General features: G+C 49.8%; 2 protein-coding genes across 2 annotated transcripts in view; one reads left to right on the top strand and one right to left on the bottom strand.

Annotated features, from left to right (window-relative positions):
* Nucleotides 1-740, bottom strand: part of LOC310633757 (uncharacterized protein) — an 8,871-nt gene extending 8,131 nt beyond the window's left edge. Inside the window, exon 1 of the mRNA XM_083351630.1 lies at nucleotides 190-740. Within this exon, the coding sequence (XP_083207756.1) occupies nucleotides 190-504 (315 nt within the window). The 5' untranslated portion in view covers nucleotides 505-740. The remainder of the gene's footprint in view (nucleotides 1-189) is intronic.
* A 244-nt stretch (nucleotides 741-984) lies between these two features.
* Nucleotides 985-17,909, top strand: part of LOC310634731 (uncharacterized protein) — a 34,244-nt gene continuing 17,319 nt past the window's right edge. Inside the window, exons 1-4 of the mRNA XM_083353264.1 lie at nucleotides 985-2,739; nucleotides 7,012-7,834; nucleotides 12,342-12,474; nucleotides 15,418-16,498. Of these exons, the coding sequence (XP_083209390.1) occupies nucleotides 2,165-2,739; nucleotides 7,012-7,834; nucleotides 12,342-12,474; nucleotides 15,418-16,498 (2,612 nt within the window). The 5' untranslated portion in view covers nucleotides 985-2,164. The remainder of the gene's footprint in view (nucleotides 2,740-7,011; nucleotides 7,835-12,341; nucleotides 12,475-15,417; nucleotides 16,499-17,909) is intronic.

The following is a 17,909-nucleotide window of genomic DNA, read 5'->3' as shown; positions in this document are numbered from 1 at the left end:
GGATCCTCACACTTAGAAACCATTGCAGCACTCCTTATCGTCCGGATGCTTGACAATCCCGCTCGCATTTACAGGTAGTCCTCAATTTACGGCAGTTCATTTAAAGTGTGTTTGTGGCTCAAAAGAGACCACGTCCCCAGTTCTCCACAAATGTAAAAATGTTGCAGATTAGAATATTAGTTTCCTTACCTCAGCTGCAACACCGTTGAAAGTCACTTGGGTTTCCCAATTTTTTACAAATCCTTCCAGCCAGGACAGCATTGTACAGTAGGCTGACCCAGGATCCCTGCTCTTTGTTTTCATTCTCTTTTTCAGCCTGACGAGCTTGTCTGGCAGTTGCTTCCACTTTTCTCTGCATCGGTCTGGATCTTCCTCCAAAGTTCTTCCAATTTCCCTCCATGAACGAGCCGTCACCTCATGGTTTTTGTGGTCTTTATCCGTGACGTCGTACAAATGTTTGTATCTCCTCACTTCGTGGGCCAGTCTCTCCTCCAACTGCTCCATTTTGTCGTTTGAGATTCTCGGTCATCCAGGTATGCTTCTCCCAAAGGTGCTTTTTTCAGGAGGCAAGTGTTTTGCTTGTGTTTTGACTCTCTAAAGGAACGCAAACCACCATCTGTCTACAAGCAAGGAGCCTTGGTGGAGCAGTGGGCTAATGCCTCCTTAAGTAACACCAGCTGCCTGCAATCAGTGCAGGTTCGAGTCCCACCAGGCTCAAGGTTGACCCAGCCTTCCAAGGTAGGTAAAATGAGGACCCAGATTGTTGAGGGCAATAAGCTGACATTGTAATAGTGCCGCTTGGGGGGGGGGGGCTGAAAGCCCTAATAAGCAGGCATATACATAGAATGAAGTCTATTGCTAAGCACATTGATTTGTGCTTTAGATTGTAAGCCGCCCTGAGTCTTTGGAGAAGGGCGGGATATAAATGGGATTAATATATATATATATATATTAATATTAATATATATTATATAAATCCTTCCACTCCCCACCATCTAGTCAGAGCTGAAGAAGCTTCCCAGATGAGAAGCGAAACGTCTTCACAAGAAACACAAGAAAATCCAGTTGCCTCCTGAAAAAAAAGCACCTTTGGAATGGGCTTTGCCTTCCTCCCACCTCCCAACGGAAGATGCGCATCCCTACACAACTGTCTGCAACTACCTGGCAACCCCTCAACCCCGTCACAGCGTAGGTATGCGGTAACACCTATGTGCAACTGCAGGCAAATTTATTTATTTATTTAATTGTATTTTTATACCGCCCTTCTCCCGAAGGACTCAGGGCGGTGTACAGGGCCATAAATATAAAAAAAGCGGAATACAAAAGTTAAAAAACGATTACATATTTAGCCCAGTTTAAAACAGTATTAAAACATATTAAAACCCCAACCCTAACCCATCAGACCAGGTCAAATCTAAATCAAGCTGTTAAAAACAAGGAGAGAAGCAACCAGGAATTCAGGAGAAACTTCTAACAGTGAGAACAGTTAACCAGGTGGCACAGCTTTGCCTTCAGAAGTCGCAGGTGCTTCATCACTGGAAGATTTTAAGAAAGAGACTGGATAAGCAGCCCATTGTCTGGAATGGTATAATAAGGTCTTCTCCTGCTTGAGCAGGAGGTTGGACTAGATGACCTCCATGGACATTTCCAGCTCTTATTCGGAACCCACTCCAGAGGCTTCTCCCATCAGTGACGCATTCCTAGCACGGACCTGGAGGTCTCTCCCAGGGCGATAGATACCCAGAGCGGCACACAGCCCGAGCTTCCGGAACCGAGAAAGAAAAACCCGAACCTTCGCCAGGATTCTCCTTCCAGACACAGCCGCCTTTCTCCTATTTGCGCCTGCGCGGCAAATTCCAGCCCTTCTGACCCGGAAGTAGTCACCCTTTCTGTCTATTTTTATATCTCTACGTTGCTGTACAAAACTTCCGGTCGGTCATTCATTTCCCTCTCCCCGCCCTCTCTTGCGCAGGTGTCTGACCAGCGAGATGCGACGAACGGGACAGCGGCTTCCCGGGAAGGCCGGCCGCCCTTCTGCGCAGGCGCGAAGCCGGAGCCCTTAAGTGACTTGCCGCGCCCCTCGCACCGCGTACCCGCCACCCCCGCAGTCGGCGAGTTGGGCTGTCCCGCCGTCGGCTCTCCCCTTGGGGCGTTGGGCCGCACCATGGCTTCGGCGGGGGTGGCGAAGCGGAAGCGGGTGAACCTGAGCGTGAAGCAGAAGCTGGAGCTGATCGAGAAGCTGGAGTCGGGCTGGTCGGTGGCGCGGGCGTGCGAGGAGTACGGCGTGAAGAAGCAGACGGTGTCGGACATCCGCAAAGCCAAGGAGAAGCTGAAGAGGTTCGTGCGGATGTGCGACGTCGACTCGACCGGCGCGGCGGCGGCGGCGGAGAAGATCGGGGCCAGGAAGCACATGAAGATGTCGCAGGAGGCTTCGCTGGAGGAGGCGGTGCTGCGCTGGTACGTGGAGCGGCGGGCCCAGGGAGCCAAAGTCCGCCGGGTGGACCTGAAGGCGGCCGCCAACGCCATCGCCGCCGACATGCAGCTCGCCTTCAAGGCCAGCGACGGCTGGATCTGGCGCTTCTACAAGCGCCACGGCATCGACCACAAGCGCGCCGGCCGGGAAGCCGCCAACGCCGCCGCCAACGCCGAGGAGGAGGAAGAGGAGGAGGAGGAGGAGGAGGAAGAGAGGGCGCCGCTAGGCAGCGGCTTCTACAAGCGCTACTACATGTCGCAGATCAGGTATGTATCTATGTATGTATGTATCTATGTATGTATGTATGAATTAATTAATTGGTCACCACGATGTAAAAAAGATGTGGAGACTCTAGAAAGGGTACAGAGAAGAGCAACCAAGATGATGAGGGGGACTGGAGGCTAAAACATATAGCGAACGGTTGCTGGAATTGGGTATGTGTAGTTTAAGGAATGAGGGACGCGGTGGCTCAGTGGGTTAGGACGCTGAGCTTGTCGATCGGAAGGTCGGCAGTTTGGCGGGTCGAATCCCGAGTGCCGCGTAGCAGAGTGAGCGCCTGTGACTCGTCCCAGCTTCTGCCCACCTAGCAGTTCGAAAGCACGTAAAAATGCAAGTAGAAAAATAGGGACCACTCCGGTGGGAAGGTAACGGCGTTCCGTGCGTCTTTGACGTCTAGTCATGCCGGCCACATGACCACGGAGACATCCTCGGACAAGCGCTGGCTCTTCGGCTATGAAACGGAGATGAGCACCGGCCCCTAGAGTCGGAAACGACTAGCACGCATGTGCGGGGGAACCTTTACCTTTACCTTTACCTAGTTTAAGGAAGAGAAGGACGAGGGGGGGCATGATAGCAGTCTTCCAATATCTCAGGGGTTGCCCACAAAGAAGAGGGAGTCAAGACTCAGGGTGGCTTACAATTTAAAGCACAAATCAATGTGCTTAGCAGTAGCCTTCATTCTATGTATATGCCTGCTTATTAGGGCTTTCACCCCCCCACCCCCCCAAGCGGCATTATTACAAAGTCAGCTTATTGCCCCCAACAATCTGGGTCCTCGTTTTACCTACCTCAGAAGGATGGAAAGCTGAGTCAACCTTGAGCCTGGTGGGATGCGAACCTGCACTAATTGCAGGCAGCTGGTGTTAAGGCTCTGCGCAGGGAAAGCTTTAGAGTGAATTAGGAAAAGTGAAAAAGTGAATTAGGAAAATAGGGAATGGTTGCTGGAATCAGGGGCTGCCACAAAGAAGAGGGAGTCAAGCTATTCTCCAAAGCATCCGAAAGCAGGACAAGAAGCAACGGATGGAAACTAGTCAAGGAGAGAAGCAACCTAGAATTAAGGAGAAACTTCCTGACAGTTAGAACAATTAACCAGTGGAACAACCTGCCTCCAGAAGTGGTGAGTGCTCCAACACGGGAGGTTTTTAAGAAGAGACTGGACAGCCATTTGCCTGAAATGGGATAGGGTTTCCTGCCTGAGCAGGGGGTTGGACTAGATGACCTCCAAGGTCCCTTCCAACTTTATATTATTATTATTATTATTATTATTATTATTATTAATAATAATAATAATTAATTAATTAATTAATTAAATTTTTATACCACCCTTCTCCCGAAGGACTCAGGGCGGTGTACAGGGCAATAAATATCAAAATATAAATACAGAAGTTAAAAAAGAGGTTAAAAAGAATTAAATAATCACGCCCAATATAATACAATGCTTAAAACTATGTTAAAATTAGATCCAACCCTAAACCCATCAAACCAGGCCAGATTGTTCAAATAAATAAGTTTTTAGATCGCGCCGGAAGGAGTGAAGGTCGGGGGGGGGCCATCCGGAGCTCAACCGGCAAGCGGTTCCATAGGTCTGGCACCCCCACAGAGAACGCCCTCCCCCTGGGGGCCACCAGTCGACATTCTCTGAATCTCACCCGGAGGGCAACCGGCAGGTATCAGGATCCCGCCCCGGGCTTGCAAGAAAGAAAGAAAGAAAAAAAAGGGGGGGCCGAAAGGCAAGTGGTCCTCCCAAAGCTTTTGCAGCCGACGAAGATTTGCATTCTCAAGGTTGGGGCAGCTTTGCCCCCAGAAATGGTGGGCGCTCCATCGCTGGAGGTTTTTATAAGAAGAGATTGGACAGCCACTTGTCTGAGAGGGTATAGGATTCAGGGGTAGGCAACCTTGGCCGTTTTTTGTGACTCGTGGATTTCAACTCCCAGAATTCCTCAGCCAGCATGGCTGGCTGAGGGATTCTGGGAGTTGAAGTCCACGAGTCATTAAAAGGGCCATCGTTCCCCAAACCCCTGATCTAATCCAAGCCATTCTCAGTATAGGAACCTACCACTTTCAACAGCCTAATGCACGAGCGTCTACCCCAGGGATCTTCAAACTTGGCCCTTTTGTGACTTGTGGACTTCAACTCCCAGGCACGCTGGCTGAGGAATTCTGGGAGTTGAAGTCCACGAGTCATTAAAAGGGACATCGTTCCCGAAACCCCTGATCTAATCCAAGCCATTCTCAGTATAGGAACCTACCACTTTCAGCAGCCTAATGCACGAGCATCTACCCCAGGGATCTTCAAACTTGGCCCTTTTATGAATTGTACACTTCAACTCCCAGGCACGCTGGCTGAGGGATTCTGGAAGTTGAAGTCCACAAGTCAAAAAAGGGCCATCGTTCCCCAAACCCCTGATCTAATGCAAGCCATTCTCATGATAGGAACCTACCACTTTCAGCAGCCTAATGCATGAGCATCTACCCCAGGGATCTTCAAACTTGGCCCTTTTGTGACTTGTGCACTTCAACTCCCAGGCACGCTGGCTGAGGGATTCTGGGAGTTGAAGTCCACAAGTCAAAAAAGGCCATCGTTCCCCAAACCCCTGATCTAATGCAAGCCATTCTCAGTATAGGAACCTACCACTTTCAGCAGCCTAATGCACGAGCATCTACCCCAGGGATCTTCAAACTTGGCCCTTTTGTGACTTGTGCACTTCAACTCCCAGGCACGCTGGCTGAGGGATTCTGGAAGTTGAAGTCCACAAGTCAAAAAAGGGCCATCGTTCCCCAAACCCCTGATCTAATGCAAGCCATTCTCAGTATAGGAACCTACCACTTTCAGCAGCCTAATGCATGAGCATCTACCCCAGGGATCTTCAAACTTGGCCCTTTTATGATTTGTACACTTCAACTCCCAGGCACGCTGGCTGAGGAATTCTGGAAGTTGAAGTCCACAAGTCAAAAAACGGCCATCGTTCCCCAAACCCCTGATCTAATGCAAGCCATTCTCAGTATAGGAACCTACCACTTTCAGCAGCCTAATGCATGAGCATCTACCCCAGGGATCTTCATACTTGGCCCTTCTGTGACTTGTGGACTTCAACTCCCAGGCACGCTGGCTGAGGAATTCTGGGAGTTGAAGTCCACAAGTCATAAAAGGGCCAATTGAAGACTCCTGACCTACCCCATTTAAACACTACTTCCCCATTGTTTATGAGGGAAATTATTCCATATACAGAATCATTGTATGTTCATATAATGATGGAAAGGACTTTGAAGGTCATGTAGTCTAGCCCCCTGCCCAGTACAGAAACACACTATTAGATAATCCCACATAAAGTTCCCTCAAACCTCTGGGTAAACACATCCAACAAAGGAGACTCCACTGCTCATTGAATAGCATTCTGTTGTTGAGCTGTTGTCATTTGTCCTCCCAAATTTTTGACGGAAAATATGGGAGACGTCAGCCTGGAAGGAGAAAGGCAACAGAGGCAGGGGGATGAGTGGCTTCTGGGATGGCAGGTGTCACGCTGGTAATGGTAGTCCTCAACTTACTACCGTTCATTTAGTGACCATTCAAAGTTACAACAGCACTGAAAAAAAGCGACTTGCGGCCATTTTTCACAGTTACAACCTTTGTAGCATATTGTTGTGATTCAGTGTCAGCCTGTGGGTTCGGCAGCTGAATCCGACAATTCGGAGGAGGAGGAGGAGGAGGGGATTGGAGAGCCTGCAGAGGACAGTTCTGAGGCATCTTAGAGCTCTCAGCCAGGCCCCTCCCGTCTGGTTCCTCCTCAGACCCAGCTGTATGAGCCTGACAGCTTGGACGAAGATGATTCACAGCTGGCTTTGTTCAAGGATGCCCGAAGCAGGAGGAGACAAACAGGAGTAAACAAAGGAAGGCAATGAGGCACCTCAGGAGGAGGCAAAGAGAAACCATGCCTTGAAACTGTGTTTAAAAGGGGAATGTGTGGGAGGTGCTAGTTGCTGAAGGCAACCGTTTGAACAACTTCTGATTTAGTCGTGGTTCGTATTTGTTTTGCTCTGTTTTGGATATGTTTCGTTTCATTTGTGTAAATGAATTTGGTTGGCTTACTTTCAGCCTATTGACTTTTGAAAAGGGGTTGTCCCTGACATTTGTGCAGGGCCGGTAGTAGGCTGGAACAGAACACATATTCCCACGGCCGTGGGATCAAACCTTTTTTTCCCCCAAACTATATTAGGTTCCTTAAGTTTGGTCTGCTAAATCTGACCTTTGAAAATTCTAGATCCAAGAGCAAAGAGGCGACAGAGAAAGCAGTGAAAGAGAAAAAAAACGCCGAGCCCCGCTGGAGAGGAGGAGCAGGAAATCTCGCCAATCTGGTTCAGCCCCTGTATATTTCAGAGCCCAAATTAGAAGAGACGGATCTAGGAAAACCCTCCTGCGAAATTCAGCCTCCGTCGGTCTCTGAGGAACCGGGATGGGGAGCATCGCAAGCAAGCAAAGAAGAGCCGTTCCGCGAGATGGAAGAACGTTGGGAAGCCCAGTGGCAGCAGTTCCTCAAGACCCTGCAACCCGTCCACAAAGGAGGCGGGGGCAACCCGGGTTTTTCAGAGGCTTCTCCTTGGGAAGACACCAAGGCCTTTCTAGCGTCCTTTGAGCAAGTGGCCCAGGCCTGCCAGTGGCCCTCAGAACAGTGGGTGGCCCATCTTCTGCCAGCACTGAGCGGAGAAGCCGAAGTGGCCTTCCGAAGTCTGGAAGGCAGAGATCGGGAGGACTATGGGAAAGTGAAGGCTGCCATTTTGCGAGGGGAAGCCCTGAAAAGGGAGATGCAGCGCCAACATTTTAGGCAGTTCTGCTGCCAGGAGGTGGGAGATCCCCGGAGGATCCACAGCCAGCTCCAGGAGCTTTGTCTCCAGTGGCTGAAGCCGGAGAGACGCACCAAGGAGCAGATCCTGGAGCTGCTGATCCTGGAGCAGTTCCTGGCCAGCCTCCCATCGGATCTCCAGAGCTGGATCCGGGCAGGAGGACCAGACACGTGTTCCCAGGCGGTGGCCCTGATGGAGGAGTTCCTGACGAGCCAGCAGGATGTCAAATCAGAGTCGTATGAGGTATGGCTTGGGGATTCCAATCCCAGCATTTATTGTTACTGAATGTGGATTACGTTGCTAGACGGACCCACAATTATTCACTTGAAAATTAGCTGCATTTGTAGCGTTTTGGATCAGCTGAATTTCATTCTTTTGTAAAAGCGTCGCGGAGTGCGAAGGGAGTTGGGCGGTTTTAAGAACTTGACGAATAAAATAAGTACGGCTTGTCCTCAACTTAGGACCACAACTGAGCCCAACTTTTCTGTCGCTAACGTGACAGTTGTCAGGTGACTTTGGTTCCATTTTATGACGTTTTTTTAACCCATAGTTATGAATCACTGTGGACACGGTGGCTCAGTGGGTTAGGATGCTGAGCTTGTCGATCAGAAGGCCGGCAGTTTGGCGGGTCGAATCCCGAGTGCCGCGTAACAGAGTGAGCGCCTGTTACTCGTCCCAGCTTCTGCCAACCTAGCAGTTCGAAAGCACGTAAAAAAATGCAAGTAGAAAAATAGGGACCACTACGGTGGGAAGGTAACAGCGTTCTGTGCGCCTTTGGCGTCTAGTCATGCCGGCCACATGACCACAGAGACGTCCTCGGACAAACGCTGGCTCTTCAGCTTTGAAACAGATGAGCACCGGCCCCTAGAGTTGGAAACGACTAGCACGCATGTGCGGGGGAACCTTTACCTTTTATGAATCACTGCAGTTGTTAAGTCAGTAACACGGTTGAAAAGTGAACCCAGCGTCCCCCTTGACTTTGCCTGTCTGAAGGACCGCAAAAGGGGATCGCGTGACTCTTGAGACGCGACAACCGTCGTACGTGCGGGCGAGTTGTCAAGCGTATGGAATTACGATCACACGACCGTGGGGATGCTGCAACGCTTGTAAGTGTGAGAAACGTTCCCAAGTCACTTTTCCCTGGTGCCGTCATCACTTCGAACAGTCACTAAATGAAAGATCGTTAAGTCCAGGACTACCTAATTATTAAGGTGCCGGGTTTGTAGTGCGAAACGGAAGCAACGAACATTTGGAAGGGACGAATTATTTAACGGTTTTCAGGCCAGGAGGGCCACCTCATTGCGATCTGCGACAATTCGCCGCGGCCAACTCGCCATGGGACACCCTTGCTGGGGGACAAGAGTTACAACTAACATTACAACTAACAACTAACAGAAGCGGTGGCATAGAATCATTAAGGAAAGGACACCAAAGGAGGGACAAAGCGAAATGCGAATGACAAAAAAACGGAATTTTTTTTTTAACTTATTCTAAATAATTGAATTGTTGAATTGTCCCACAGCGAAGTGTCCGGTAGCGGGTTGGCTGTGACGAGTTGTCCCGTGACAAGTTGGCTGTGATGAATTGGCCGTGGTGAGTTGACCATGGCAACTTGGCCGCAGCGAGTTGTCCCACGCCGCCTCATTGATCCCAAGGGCTGCAGGTGGCGGCACAAGCATGGGGAACTTTCCAGGCGGTATCCTAGTTGTGTACGTGTACCCAAGAGAGCAAGCCAGTCCTTGCGGTCCTGGTTGCCAGCGGTAGCTGAACCCCGTAGGTGTTAGGCAAGGCAATTTCCTGCTCATCGTCCCACAGCCAAAGGCGGCGGGGAAGGCGGCAGGATATTGTAAGCCTCAAGCCAGCAGGAAGGGCTGCCGAGCGGGGATGGGATTGGCGGGGTTTGAGGGGGGGCAGCACAGGAACGTGCTGTGAGGGTATGTGGGTGGGGGAGACCTATCCCAACAACTTTCCACCTTCCCTGTCAGTTTACCCAGTGACCTTCTGAGAAAGCTGGCAGGGAAGATTGCAGTTGGTGATCATAACGGTCACAGGGTCCAGCAACCAGTCCTGGATTCAAACCGGTTGCCAAGAGTCCAGATCCCAATCGTGTGACCTGCAGAGAACTGGAAATCTGGGACTCCGAGGACCAGTTGCAACCAAGTCAAGATTGCCCTTAACTTTACAGGTGGCGTTTAACGCCGGTGAGATTAGCAAAAAATGTTTTAAAAAAATACGTCAAAGAAGTGTTTGTAAAATATAAACAAAAACCAGGTACTGATTATCACATCTGGCGGACACACCCTAAAGCTAAAAGATTTTGGTCAAAAATACACACATGGCTGGAAAAAATGACTAAAAAAAACCCCGGTAGGAGACATAGGAGTATAGCCAGCCGTACCAACAGGCTGAAAAATAGCTTTTATCCGTGGGCTGTTAGGCTTTTAAATGGGACATAATCTTATGCAGAATTGACTTGGGAGGCCGGTGTGTGGTGTAGTTGGGATGGAGGGTTTGTTGTTACTGTGTGTTGGGGCGAGAGAGCACGCGGGGAGGCTCAGCTAATCTCAATGTACACATGTTGTACTTTGACAATAAAGGTTTATTTATTATTATTATTGTTAGGCAGGGGTGTCAAACTGCCGGCCCGCGGGCCGGATGCACCGCAACAAAACCGCACCCACCCCATTTCCGGCAATGGGGAAAAAAGCTCCGATACGTCGCGCGACGTCATGTGACGTCGCGAGTTTGACATGTCTGCTGTTAGGCATAACAAGAAGAAACTACGAGAAAGATTGTACAGTATATACTTATTTATTTATTATTTTTTATTTTAATTCCATTTATATCCCACCCTTCTCCGAAGACTCAGGGCGGCTTATAAGCTTAGCAGTAGCCTTCATTCTATGTATATGCCTGCTTATTAGGGCTTTCGCCCCCCCCAAGCGGCATTATTACAAAGTCAGCTTAATTGCCCCCAACAATCTGGGTCCTCATTTTACCTACCTCGGAAGGATGGAAAGCTGAGTCAACCTTGAGCCTGGTGGGATGCGAACCTGCACTAATTGCAGGCAGCTGGTGTTACTTAAGGAGGCATTAGCCCACTGCTCCACCAAGGCTCCTTCTTGATTTTACATGTATCAACTGCAGCCAGAATTGCCTTTGCCCAATATTGGAAAAATGAAAACTTAACCAGCAGAAGGAGAACTATTTAAATTCTGCAGAAATGGACAGATTGACATTAAAGATAAAAGAGAAAGAAGAGTTCGTGTAGTTTAGAACATGGGACGATTTTTATCAGGGGCTAGAAAAACGAGTTAGAGAGAAAGAACGTGATACGTACTGTGTAATATTGTTTATATACTAATAAGATTATTGAGCGATTAACATATTGATTATAATATAGAAATTAATTGTTATTATTATTTTTTAAATACATGAACCCAGACAACATGCTGTTTGCTAAATATTAAGAATGTTATTTTAAAAAACCCTAACCCTTTAAAAATTAAGACTTCGCCTTCCCAATGTTAGCTTACACTTAGATAAGATAAGATAGTCTTTATTGTCATTTTTTACTGTGGGCACAACGGCACACATCAAAAATGAAATTTAGTGGCCCGCTCTCAAAGTGAAACACATACATGACACATACCTAAAACATACTACATACAACGTATGTATAGACCCACACCCCTACATATACATAACAATAAAATATTAAGTACTGTCCATCTTGAATATATAACGGAGGGTGGGAGCCTGAGAGTTCACAAGGTTAATGCTGTAGGGAATGAAACTATGGCTGAATCTGGATGTTCTGCAACGGATACCATGAAGCCCCCTCCTCCCAGGAGGCAACAAGGAAAACAGGTCATGGAGAGGATGTGTAGCATCCCAGACAATTATGCGGACCCTGTTCAAACAATGCTTCTGTGCTATGTCCTGGATGGGAGGGAGGGAACTGCCAATGAACTTTTCGGCTGTCCTCGCCACTCTCTGCACCGCCTTCCTGTCTGAAGCAGGGATGCTTCCAAACCAGACTGATGCCGTATGACAGGATGCTCTCGATCGTCCCCCTGTAGAAAGTGGTCAGGACAGGGGAAGGAAGATGAGCTTTTCTCATGCGACGCAGAAAGTGCAGGCCAGACATGTCAAACACAAGGCCCGGGGGCCAGATCCGGCCCACAAAGTGGTTTCATGTGGCCCGCGAAGCCATCCTGGAAACAGGGAGGGAACAGCCCCCACTGCCTTGGCCCTGGCCCAGAGACCCTCCTCCTGCCAGAGACCCTCAGATCTGTCCCAGTCCTGCCCAGGCCCCATAGGCACCCTTGATGTGAACGATGTAGAGCTGGCCACGCCCACCCAGTATGCCACGCCCACCCAGTAGGCCACGCCCACCCGGCCCCCTGAGGGCAACCGCAATGCTGATGCGGCCCTCAATGAAATTGAGTTTGACACCCCTGGTGCAGGCGCTGCTGTGCCCGCTTCACCAGTGCCTCGCTGTTGAGCGACCAAGCTAGCCTACTCGTTCGCTGCACACCCAGGAATTTGATGCTGGTAACCATCTCCACAGGTGAATCATTAACGACAACGTTAGCAGTGGCTAACGAAAGCTTAGTATATAATAAAACTCTCCGTCCCGGAGATCAGTCTTTTAGATTGTCCTAACTTTGAACGGTTGCTGAGTGAACGGTCGCAGGTCAAGGACTACCTGTCCTGTCCTCCTAAGTCAAATTTTGGGCTCTTGCAGGGCCCAGGACTGATCCAGGAGGCGTCTGGGAGTTTCCCCATCTCTGAGCAGACGCCATTCATCCCCGCAGAGAGGCAGTTCGATTGCAAGATCAAGCAAGAGGAGGAGAAGGAGGACGGGGGCAATTCAGAAGGTAAGACAAATATTTTAGACTGGCACATATACACACACACACACACACACCCCCCCCAGATTGCTTGCCAGGATACACGTTCTGAGGAGACAAAAACTTTTATCGGAAGAAGTTCTAAACCTATGTTTATTTTTAGGGATCAACCCAGATTAGTCACGGAAGCCAAAACAATTTGTCTGGCTTCCCTCTTGACTTTGCTTGTCAGTTGAGTCCACAAAAGGGGAACACTGCAACCGTCAGGAATATGAGTCAGTTGCCAAGCGTCTGAATTTTTTTAAAAAAATCCCATTTATATCCCGCCCTTCTCCAAAGACTCAGGGCGGCTTACAATCTAAAGCACAAATCAATGTGCTTAGCAATGGCCTTCATTCTATGTATATGCCTGCTTATTTATTTATTTTATTTTAATTCCATTTATATCCCGCCCTTCTCCGAAGACTCAGGGCGGCTTTCAAGCTTAGCAGTAGCCTTCATCCTATGTATATGCCTGCTTATTAGGGCTTTCACACACACACCCCAAGCGGCATTATTACAAAGTCAGCTTAATTGCCCCCAACAATCTGGGTCCTCATTTTACCTACCTCGGAAGGATGGGAGGCTGAGTCTACCTTGAGCCTGGTGGGATGCGAACCTGCACTAATTGCAGGCAGCTGGTGTTACTTAAGGAGGCATCAGCCCACTGCTCCACCAAGGCTTTGATCACGGGGATGCTGCCGCAGTTGTTAAGTGTGAAGAAGTCACGAGTCACTATCCTCGGTGCCGTTGTAACTTCGGACGGTGACTAAACGAACTTGTAAGTCGAGGACCTTGTTTTTCCATAGAAATATCACTTCGGTAACGTCAGCATTTTCTGGGGTTCATGAACGGCACTCATCGGGACCTACCTGTATTCTTGAGCAGTGACCCCCAAACCTTTGGGCACCAGGGAACGGTTCCTTGGAGAGAAGTATTTCCGTGGACTGGAGGGGGCCAGGTTTCCTCTGCTGCCTGCATCTTGCGGATGGGGCTTCGCTTATTTGTTTAGCCCAGTTTCTGGCATGCCATGGACCAGGATTTGGGGACCCCTGTTGTAGAGAACCACACAGATGACCTTGGAAACGGAATGTAGGAGTTCCCATAACATGATTTTCAGTACAGAGAAGAGCAACAAGGAGGCTTAGGGGACTGGAGGCTAAAACATATCAAGAACGGTTGCTGGAATTGGGTATGTCTAGTTCAGTGAGGAGAAGGATGAGGGGTGACATGACAGCAGCGTTCCAGTATCTCAGGGGCTGCCACAAAGAAGAGGGAGTCAAGCTATTCTCCAAAGCAGGGCTTTTCAACCTTTTCAACCCATTGTACCACTTTTAGGATAAGGCACTATCCGAGTACCACCAGTGGCCTAGCAAGGTGTCAAAAACTTGATGACCCAAAAAAATAAAAAAGGAAAAAAGTGATGAAGTACACGTAGTCCTCGACTTACAACAGTTCGCTTAGTGACTGTTCAAAGTTACAATGGCACTGAAGAAAGTGCCCCCCCAAGCCACAGCCGAGTAAGACACCTGCCCGCCCGCCCGGCGGCGCTCTTCCTCTTGTCCAAGGTTTTCATTGTTGTGAGCAATTCTGTTGAGGATTGGCAGCGGGGGTGGGGTGGGGGGTGTTTGGTTTTTATTTCCCCCCCATCTGCTGGGTGGTTGCAGCAGGTTTTGGTCACTTCACATGACCCTGGGACACTGTGACCGTCATAAATATGAATCAGTTGCCAAGCATCTGAATGTAAATCACAAGACCCTGGAGATGCTGCAACATTCCAGCTGATCGGCACTTCTTATGGGCTCAGTAGAAGCGCCAGGATCAGCGCCAAGCTCCAGCTGGAGCCTGGCGCTGATCGTAGCGCTCCCACTGAGCCCTGTCAGCCTCGAAGAAGCACTGATCCTGGCGCTTCCACACAGCCCTGCAGCTCCAGCCATCTTTCATTCAGGCTTGTGCGGTGCTGCCACCAGTTCAGCACATTCCCCTCCCCCGCTACCACTTTTCTAGGATAGTCGCGTACCACCTACCAGGTGCCAATGTACCACAGGTGGTACCCGTACCACTGGTTGAAAAGCCCTGCTCCAAAGTATCTGAAGGCAGGACAAGAAGCAACGGATGGAAACTAATCAAGGAGAGAAGCAACCTAGAACTAAGGAGAAATTTCCCTGCCTGAGAAGGGGGGGTGGACTAGATGACCTCCGAGGTTCCTTCCAACTCTGCTATTCTATTCTATTTAAGCCCAAGGAGAGAAAAGAATATTAGAAAGAAACGTAAGCTTTACATTGCCTCTACTTAGCAGTGTTTCTCAACCTTGGCAACTTTAAAAGATCCCTGGTGGTGCAGTGGCTAAGGTGCAGTATTGCAGGCAAAATCTGCCCACAGTCTTGAGTTCGATCCTAACCGGGCTCTGGGTTGACTGAGCCTTCCATCCTTCCGAGGTCGGTAAAATGAGGACCCAGATTGTTGGGGGCAATGTGCAAAATAATGCTTTGACATTGTGTACCTCCCAGAGAATGCCGTATAAGCCTAAATGCTATTGCTGTTAAAAGTATGTGGATTTCAGCTCCCAGAATAACCCACTTTTTAGAATAAGAAGGAGAGGAAACACTGTGTGGCTCTGAACTTCTATTATTGTAGTCAGTAAAAAGCATTTCTTGTGGAGTCTGTTTCCCGATCTGGCCTACCTGAAAAGGGCTGACATATCGTAAATCCGACTGACCCACTGCCCGGGGAACAGTGGCTGTTACCTGGCCTAGAAATGCAACGAGCAGTGTAGAAACGAATCGGTAAATAGCATTTCTCAAAGCTCAGAGGCTGAGCATCGGTCCAGCGGGAGGCAGCAGCTTCGCTCCTGAGGCACACAGATTGCTGTTGGTCTGAAAATCAGGCCCATGGCTCTTCGAGTAACTTCTTTCTCCACTCTTGTTCCAGCCGCTGATGAATGGATCGCCGAGATGAAAGAGGGGGATTCCCGGGGAGAGGACACCGAGCGCATGAAACTCCAGGGGACTCCTTGGGACAGTCTCCCCGAGCCCCAGTTGGGCAGAGACCCCTTGGCGAGTCCCGATGCTGTTCTGAAGCAGAAGGGAGAAGATGCCTCAAGTCAGCCCACAGTGGAAATCTTCCCTCTGGCAGGAGAAGAGAGAAACCTCAGCCCGCCGGTGGTCAAGAAACGGTATCGGATGCGGGGGAAGAAGACCTGTTCCGTCTGCAGCAAGACCTTCAGCCGGAGCACGGTGCTGGCCGCGCACCAGAGGACCCACACGGGCGAGAAGCCCTTTGCGTGCCAGAACTGCGGGAAGTGCTTCAGCTTCAAATCGGCCCTGGTCGTGCACCAGAGGACCCACACAGGCGAGAGGCCTTACTCGTGCGATCGGTGCGGGAAGAGCTTCACCGTCAGCTGGGTCCTTACCCGGCACTACCGAGTCCATGCTAAGAAGGAGCAGTTGGGCTGCTTGGAGTGCGGGAAGAGCTTCAGCCAGAAGTCTCAGCTGCTCAACCACCAGAAAACCCATGGCAGGGAGATGCCCTTCCCATGGGCCCAGCCCGGGGAAGCCTTTGGCGGTTGCGCTTTGACCGTTAAGCGGCAGGAAGGTTCCTGCTCTGGGGAGGCGAAACCCTTCGGATGCCCCGATTGCGAAAAGTCCTTCAACACCTCCTCCCAGCTGGACAGGCACCACCGGGTGCACACGGGGGAGAGGCCCTTCGCGTGCTCCGAGTGCGGGAAGAGCTTCAGGCAGTGGCAGATTCTGATGGTGCACAAGAGGATTCACACGGGCGAGAAGCCCTTTAAGTGCGCCCTCTGCGGGAAGTGCTTCTCGAACCAGGCCAGCCACATCCGGCATCGGAAAGTCCACACGGGGGAGAGGCCGCACCTCTGCGCCATCTGCGGAAAACGCTTCCCCCACCACGCGGTTCTCGTGAAGCACCAGAAAATCCACGCCCGGGAAGCCCTATATACTCACAAGGTGGCGGAACAGGAGGAGGTGGAGCAACGAGCGAGAGAAATTTCGTAAAGGGAGAACGGAGCGCTCTGGTTTGGGAAGTGGGACCATAGGCATCTTTTTCTAACCCCGTGGCCTCCAGATGTGTGGAACCGCTGGCCGCTTTGGGTGGAAGTGTCAGGAATGGTGCTTGATCTCCGAAAATGACTAGGTCGGTGATGGCAAACCTTTTAGAGACCGTGTGCCCAAACTGCAACCCAAAAAGCCACATGTATTGTCGGGTGCTGGGTGGGTGTGGCCCATTGGGTGGGCATGGCTGCGGTGGTAACGGCAGGCTGGGTGGGACTAAAAAGTTCAATCGATCAATTCCAACTTTGCGAGATCTTTTTTTTTCCCCCACAAGAAGTTGAAATTGATTTAACCTTTTTTTTTTTTTTTGCACATGGCAGTGGAGGCCTAAAGCGAAAAGGTTTTATAAAATCCAGCTGAAGGCCTAGGACTAGTTTCAGGAAGGTGGGCTTTGTAAATCTGCCAGGTGTGCCCGTGCAGGCCCTGGTGGGCTCCAGCTCTTGACATCTGTCCAGCACTTGTGTAGACCTGGCTGGGAGGTCCCTGATGTTTGTATCTGGGACCTTAAATTGGGCGGGTTCTCGGGTGACGAGGGATTATCAGATGTCTGTCAAGTTGATAGTCTCAGGGGTTTAGGATCTTTCAGCTAATTCACTGTAGCAACTCAGCGAGAGAGTTGACAGAGGATGGTTAGTCTTGTGTAAAGATTGCATTTTCGTTGCCTAACGTGCTGTTTCTCAACCTCGGCAAGCGGGGAATCCTGGGAGTTGAAGTTCTCCCTAGCATGCCAAGGTTGGAAAACGCTGGCCTCACAAATGTGCTTGGGCACAAAATAAGAAAGATGCCTTTTTTTCTTTTCTTTTTTTAGTTGAAACAAAGACGGCGCATTTGGGACGTTTGGTTGAACCATTTTGGATAGTCTGCAATTGTGGGGGGAAAAACAAACCTGACATTTGGAACTGGGCCTGTTCAGGTTTTGACTGAGGTAAAATCCAGAGGCGTTTTACAGGGTGAGTAGGTCAGCACTTAAGCCCTACTCACCCGTCTTCTTCCTACTTATGGGGTGTGTGCCACTAACTCGCTTCCCAAATCATACCTGATAGGTAAAAGTGCTTGAAAGATGGGAGGTGAGCCTATAGGATGTTACAGTTATTCACCCTGCCCTTCATTTTTCCTTCTTTTCCTTGTCTCCCCTTATTGGCCCTCACCACAACCAACGTACTTGGTTTTTTTTCCCCATAGTCCCTGCCAACATATCTCTCTCTAGAACGCACCTTTGTCAGTCTGGACCCAGATCTGAAATCCTGTAAGGAAAGGTCATGTGCAGGATTATTTGCGCACCCCTAATAGCAACTTTTGGGCTATCTCAGGAAGCTAAGAGTGGTTAGATCTTTTTAGTAATTGGATGGG

This window comes from Vipera ursinii (assembly GCF_947247035.1).
Source record: "Vipera ursinii genome assembly, chromosome: 2".
NCBI lineage: Eukaryota > Metazoa > Chordata > Lepidosauria > Squamata > Viperidae > Vipera > Vipera ursinii.
Note: the sequence above shows the minus strand (reverse complement) of the source record. Positions and strands in the feature narration are given on the sequence as shown.